The sequence below is a fragment of the Hypanus sabinus genome, chromosome 26 (genome assembly GCF_030144855.1).
Source record: "Hypanus sabinus isolate sHypSab1 chromosome 26, sHypSab1.hap1, whole genome shotgun sequence".
NCBI lineage: Eukaryota > Metazoa > Chordata > Chondrichthyes > Myliobatiformes > Dasyatidae > Hypanus > Hypanus sabinus.
In genome coordinates this window covers 16253464-16260468 of record NC_082731.1, presented here as the reverse complement: position 1 = coordinate 16260468, position 7005 = coordinate 16253464, and the positions used below count along the sequence as shown (strand labels likewise).

Here is a 7005-nt window from a genome sequence, read left to right as displayed (position 1 = left end):
CTTCATCATCTTACGCTCTTACCCCCACCAGTCCAGAGCCGCAAATCCTGCCCTCACTCAACATCCAACTAATGGTCCCCCACTCACCTTCAGAGGACAGCGGTGTACTGTAACAACCAGCTGTGGGAGACGCAGCCCATCGAAAGTACTGCGTGACCCGCAATGTTGCGAAGAGCAGGGAATGAGGAGGGTTAACAACCAATTCTTTGCCAGCCCAGACGTTTGAGAGTTGAAGGGCACGTCTAGCCAACCACAGGGAGCTCGCCTTCTTCTCTTTCGGTCCGCAGAAAGACGAGCGGGAAATTCAAGTGAAACCTCTTCACCCATAGAGTGGAGACTATCTCACCACAGATAGAGCAAGAGGTGAGCATCAGGGATGAATTTAACAGGAGAGTCATGGAATGGAAACATGGAGGGGGACTAGCTGAGTTAAGCTGACGCTCTATAGTGCACTGAGTGTGTTGCAGATTAAATAAGTACCCGACACAGCATTTAAAATAGACCTGATTTATTTGTAACAGAACCAGGATATTAAACTCCAATCGAAATAGAGGTGAACAGCAGAAGGAACTCCTCTCAGGCCCAGTGACCAGGGGGTGATGAGCAGCAGTGATCATTGCAGATTCTGACATCAACAGTCATCTTTGAACTTGTCTCTGGATTCGGCAGGGGTGCTTAAATTTCCATCTTGCAACTGATTTAAACCTTTTCCACAGTGTGAACTTGGAAGTGCTTCACAAGGTGGGATAATTGAGTGAATCCCTTCCCACATTCAGTGTAGGTAAATGGCCTCTCCTCAGTGTGAACTCGCTGATGGACCTTCAGTTGAGATGACAGCGAAAATCCCTTCCCACAATCTGAGCAGGTGAACGGCCTCTCCCCGGTGTGAACCGACTGGTGTGCTAGCAGGTCAGATGACTGAGTGAATCCCTTTCCACAGACTGAGCAACTGAATGGCCTCTCCCCAGTGTGAACTGACTGGTGCCTCTGTAGGTGGGATGACCGGGTGAATCCCTTCCCACATTCAGAGCAAGTAAACGGTCTCCACCCAGTGTGAACTGTCTGGTGTGTCTGCAAATGGGACAACCGACTGAAATGCTTCCCACATTCAGAACAAGTGTACGGCCTCTCCCCAGTGTGAACTCGCTGGTGTGTCAATAGATCAGATGACCAAGTGAAGCTCTTCCCACACACGGAACAGATAAATGGTCTCTCCCCAGTGTGAACTCGCTGGTGTTTCTGCAGGTGAGATGGGTGGGTAAATGTCTTCCCACACTCTGAGCAGATGAATGGCCTCTCCCCGGAGTGAACTCGCTGATGTATCTTCAGTTGGGATGACTGAGTGAATCCCTTCCCGCAATCTAAGCAGGTGAACGGTCTCTCCCCAGTGTGAACTCGCTGGTGTGTCAGCAGATCAGATGACCGAGTGAACCCCTTCCCACAGACAGAGCAGATGTATGGCCTCTCCCCAGTGTGAAATCGCTCGTGTGTCAACAGATCTGACGACCGTGTGAAGCTCTTCCCACAAACAGAACAGATAAATGGCCTCTCCCCTGTGTGAACTCGCTGGTGTGTCTGTAGGCGAGATGGGTGAGTGAATCCCTTCCCACAGTCCGAGCAGATGAACGGTCTTTCCCCACTGTGAACTAACTGGTGCGTCTGTAGGTAGGATGACCGAGTGAATCCCTTCCCACAGTCTGAGCAGATGAATGGTCTCTCCCCAGTGTGAACTGACCGGTGTGTCTGTAGGGCGGATGACCGAGTGAATGCCTTCCCACAGTCTGAGCAGGTGAACGGCCTCTCCCCAGTGTGAACTGACTGGTGTGCCTGTAGGTAGGATGACCGGGTGAATCCCTTCCCACACTCAGAGCAGATGTACGGCCTCTCCCCGGTGTGGACTCTCTGGTGCCTCCGCAGATCGAATGACCGAATATATGCCTTTCCGCAGTCTGAGCAAGAGAATGGCCTCTGCTCGAGGTGGACTTGCTGGTGACTCATCCCAGGGTATGAATTAGCAAATCCTTTTCCTCACATGGAACAGATGAATGAGCCCTCTCCGTTGTGGGCACATTGGTGTGCCTGCAGAGGGTGGAGCGAGTGAAGCTATTCTCACTGATGGAAATGGTGTACACTCTCACTATGGTGTGAACTTGCTGATGGATCTTCAGGCTGGATGGCTGAATATATCCCTCCCACACTCAGAGCTGGTGAATGGCCTCTCCACACTGTGAACCCCCTGGTGTGTCGGTGGGTGGGCTGAGTGACTGAATCCCTTCTCCCACTGAGAGCTGACGAATGATATCTCCCTGCTCTCAATTCTCCGGGGGGAGGGGGTCACCAAGTCAGATGAGAGACGTACTGAATTCCTCGAACAATCAATGCAGATGAAGAACTAATCTCTGGTGAACAAATGTTGGGGATGCTCTCAGCACCCCGGTTCCAGTGGATTTCACTGAATTTAAACAGAAAACCTCACTTCAAAGACAAAGCACATTTGGATCTGGGTGAAAGCCATATTCATCTCCAACAATCAACAGCAGAAATACTGGTGTTACAATGTAAAATCAGGTCTCTCGTTATATATCTGGGCAGACGCAGCAGAACTGACTGGTTGTTGTGTGCGAGATTCCCGTACACAAATCCTTTGCCGTTTCTAACCTGTAAAAAGATTTACAAAAGACACGAATGGGTAAATAACAACACTTGAGACGAGTTTCTTATACTCTCTAAGGTAAACTCTGACATCACACTGTTACAGTGAGGTTCAACACAAACTGGAGGAACTGGGAACCTAGACTGACCATCAAATTCTCTGTTTTATTGTCTGTATCAGAATGGACATTTCTGTCAAATTTTCAATCTGTGACTTGGCTCAGTTTGTCTCTCTCCAATGAAATTATTTCTAGATCTGGTCAAGTCCCACTCCACTGCAAAGAGCAAATCACATCACATGACTTTGTAATTATTCTTTGTAACTGTAACTCGGCAGCGTCTGAGAGATGCTCCCGCTCCCATTCCCTGCGCCGGCACTTACTGGGGGGAAAAAGGCTGGAAGGGTCACCCAGGACTGTCTCAATACCCCGAAAGTGACAAGGAGGAGATGCCCGCCGCGGCCCTGCCGAGGCGCATGCGCCACAGAAATGGCGCAGCAGCTTCGCTCCTCGGCAGAAAATCTCCCGGCGTCCGGGTGTGGGTCGTGAGGCGGAGACAATAGACAATAGAACAGGAAGGCAGATTACTATCTAAATGCAGTCAATTTAGGAAAAGGGGAAGCACAACGCGATCTAGGTGTTCTTATACATCGGTCAATGAAAGCAAGCATGCAGGTACAGCAGGCAGTGAAGAAAGCTAATGGCATGTTGGCCTTTATAACAAGAGGAATTGAGTATAGGAGTAAAGAGGTCCTTCTGCAGCTGTACAGGGCCCTGGTGAGACCCCACCTGGAGTATTGTATGCAGTTTTGGTCTCCAAATTTGAGGAAGGACATTCTTGCTATTGAGGGAGTGCAGCGTAGGTTCACAAGGTTAATTCCCGGAATGGCGGGACTGTCATATGTTGAAAGATTGGAGCGACTGGGCTTGTATACACTGGAATTTAGAAGGATGAGAGGGGATCTGATTGAGACATATAAGATTATTAAGGGATTGGACACGCTGGAGGCAGGAAGCATGTTCCCGCTGATGGGTGAGTCCAGAACTAGAGGCCACAGTTTAAGAATAAGGGGTAGGCCATTTAGAACAGAGATGCAGAAAAACTTTTTCACCCAGAGAGTGGTGGATATGTGGAATGCTCTGCCCCAGAAGGCAGTGGAGGCCAGGTCTCTGGATGCATTCAAGAGAGAGTTAGATAGAGCTCTTGCGGGGTCAAGGGATATGGGGAGAGGGCAGGAACGGGGTACTGATTGTGTATGATCAGCCATGATCACAGTGAATGGCAGTGCTGGTTAGAAGGGCCGAATGGCCTACTCCTGCACCTATTGTCTATCGTGACCCCTCCCCCCCTGGGTATTTGACAGTGATGCAATGTCAACGAATACGAAGGGAGGACACTGGTCTTTCTCACTGGCGATTGTTCAGCTGTGGCAGTTTTGTGATGTCTGAGCTACAGCACGTTAGTTACCCAGGACAACGGTGTTTGATATCGTTATGTACCCAGACAGAATGGTGCAAAACATGTCCTCACCACCACTGGAATGGGTAGAAGGGCGGCTGACTGGCAGAATGTAAAGGCAAGGAAGAAAGGGGCCTTTTCCTGATTTGTTGCTGATGTCTGGAGTTGGAACTGTTTCTTTTCACAGTAAACGTAAATGATTCGGAAGAAGGAATTGACGGCTTTGTGGCCGGGTCTGCAGATGACACCAAGAGAGGCGGAGGGACAGGCGGGGTTACAGAAGCAGGGCGCAAATGGAAAACAGGGCAGGGAGGTGTGAAGTCATGCACTTTGGCAGAAGAAATAAAGGTGTAGATTATTCTGTAAAAGGGGAGAAAATTCAATATTCAGAGGTGCAAAGGGACTTGGGAGTCCTTGTGTAGGATTCCCTAAAGGCTAACTTACAGGTTGAGTCAGAGGTGAGGAAGGCAAATGCAATGTTAATTCTGAGAACACCGGAATATAAAAGCAATGATGTAATATTGAGGCTTTATCAGTCATTTCTTAGATTGTACTTGGCGGACTGAGAGCAGTTTTGGGCCCATTATTTAGGGAATTAAATGGGAGCACTGGAGAGGTCGCGAGAAAGTTCATGAGAATGATTCCAGGAACGAGAGACTTAACGTAGGAACAGCATTTGATGGCTCTGAGTTTATACACGCTGAAGTTTAGAAGAACGCGGGGGCTCTCATTCAAACCTACGGAATACTGAAGGGCCTAAATCGAGTGGCTGGGCAGAGTACGTTTCTTATTGTGGGAAGAGTCCAGGACCAGGGGGCACAACCTCAGAACAGAGGGATGTCCATTTAGAATATGGATGGGGAGGAATTCCTTTAGCCAGAGGGTGGTGAATCTGTGGAATTCTGTGAATTCTGTGGAAATCTGTGAATCTGAGGCCAAGTCACTGGGTATAGTTAAAGCTCAGGTTGATCGGATCTTGATTAGTCAGGGCCCGAAAGATTAACGGGGAGAGGGCAGGAGAAGGATAATGGAATGACAGATCCGAAAGGCCTAATGCTCTTCCTGTGCCTTATGGCTTTAAGGAACAATAGGATATAGAACAACAGGGAGTAGAACAAAGGATTTTCAGAAGAACTGAAGCTGATGCAAGGATTTTTATTTTGCTCTGCAGCGCCTGATGACAGTTTCAGTGGCTGAAAAGGACTCTTCAGCCGAGATTAAACCGGAGCTCTATGTCTATCCCGAGGTCCTCCTCCCTGCATTCAGATAACTCGGCAGCGTCCCATTCCCCGCGCCGGCACTTACTGGGGGGAAGAGGCTGCAAGGGTCACCCAGGACTGTCTCTGCACCCCGAAAGTGACCAGGAGATGCCCGCCGAGGCGCATGCGCCGCAGAAATGGCGCAGCAGCTTCGCCCCTCTCGGCAGAAAATCTCCCGGCCTCCGGGTGCGGGTCGCGAGGACCGAGGCTGCCCCGCAGTGCGGGGCCACGGTAGGCCCAGAGCCCGCTGCGATCGTCGCCCAGCCCGGGGTGCCGAGGCCGATGAAGTGAAAGCCCCCTCCCGGAGTCCCGCTCCTACCTGCCGCCGACCCTGCCCAGCCATTCGTCCGCCGGGCGCATGCGCAGCTTCCCGGAACGGCTGCAATCCCCTCCCCCTCCCACGCACGCGCACTTGATCGGCAGGGCTGCGACTGCGACTTCTGAAGCGCGGGGTCACCTGGGTAAGCGAGGTGCCATTCGGGAACCCCTGTGTCACATGACTCAAAACCGGGCATCGTTTCATATTGCATTGTCAGCAGCTACCTTCACGCAGCAAGCTCCCACAACCAATATGAGTAATATCAACAAGCATTCTGTCTGTCAAAAATCAAAGTACGACCCACTTACAAATGCAGATATAACTCAAAAACACTAGGTAGTCTGAAAGTGCTGAATATATAGAGCAACGCACACAAAATGCTGGAGGAACTCATCAAGCCAGGCTGAGGAATCAACAGCCGTGACTTCAGGTTGAAAACAGTCGCCAGCAAGGTCTGGGCCCGAAATATTGACTGTTTATTCCTCTCCATAGATGTCTGATCTGCTGTTCCTTCAGCATTTCATAGAAATAAGTATTTTTTTTAGTCAATCAGTTCCAAATATTCCTGATCTTTCATTTTTAGCCACATTCTTCTGGTCTGATTTCATCCTCCTCCACAACGACACTTTCTGGAACCCCAGAGCAGAGTCCAGTGCTGGCCCCTCCGTGGATTAGAGGACAACAGTGCAGTGTAATGCTCACACAGCCCAGCTGTGTGAGGCGCGGCCGTTTGAAGTCAGTGAAAATGACCCATAGCAGGGAAAGAGCTTAACACCTCAACAAGATTCCCTAAAGGTTAATTTGCAGGTTGAATCGGTGGTATGAAGAAAAATTAAATGTTAGCATTCATTTCAAGGGGACTGGAATATAAAAGCAATGGTGAGGTTTTAAAAGGCGTTGAACTCAGAGTATTATGAACAGTTTTGAGGCCCTTATCTAACTGAATATGTACTGGCACTGAACAGTGTCCAGAGGAGGTCAACGAGAATGATTTCAGAAATGAAAGGGTTTACGTATGAGGAGTGTGTGATGACTGTGGAGCTGTATTTACTGGAGTTTAAAAGAATGAGGCGTGATCTCATTGAAGTCTATTGAATATTGAAAGGCCTAGATAGAGTGGATGTGGAGTCTGAGAAACTGAGGTATACTGAGGGAGTCGAGGACCAAAGGGCACAGTCTCAGAATAGAGGGACATCCATTCAGAACAGAGGTGAGGAGGAATTCCTTTAGCCAGAGGGTGGGGAATCTGTGAATTCATTGCCACATAAAGCTGTGGAGGCCAAGTCATTGTGTGTTATATATAAGCAGAGGGTACAT

At 49.4% G+C, this 7005-nt stretch overlaps 1 protein-coding gene across 2 annotated transcripts; it reads right to left on the bottom strand.

Annotated features, from left to right (window-relative positions):
- Positions 1-497: 497 nt before the first annotated feature.
- On the bottom strand, positions 498-5777 carry LOC132381610 (zinc finger protein 585A-like). Of its 2 annotated transcripts, none has more exons than XM_059951125.1 (2): positions 5689-5777; positions 498-2658 (listed from the first exon to the last, which is right to left on the bottom strand). In XM_059951125.1, the coding sequence occupies exon 2, from the start codon at positions 1996-1998 to the stop codon at positions 700-702; it is 1299 nt and encodes a 432-aa protein (XP_059807108.1). In that variant the 5' UTR covers positions 1999-2658; positions 5689-5777; the 3' UTR covers positions 498-699. The 2 variants fall into 2 exon arrangements, with proteins under 2 accessions (XP_059807108.1, XP_059807109.1); XM_059951126.1 differs by lacking the exon at positions 5689-5777 and adding an exon at positions 5416-5668.
- Positions 5778-7005: the final 1228 nt, after the last annotated feature.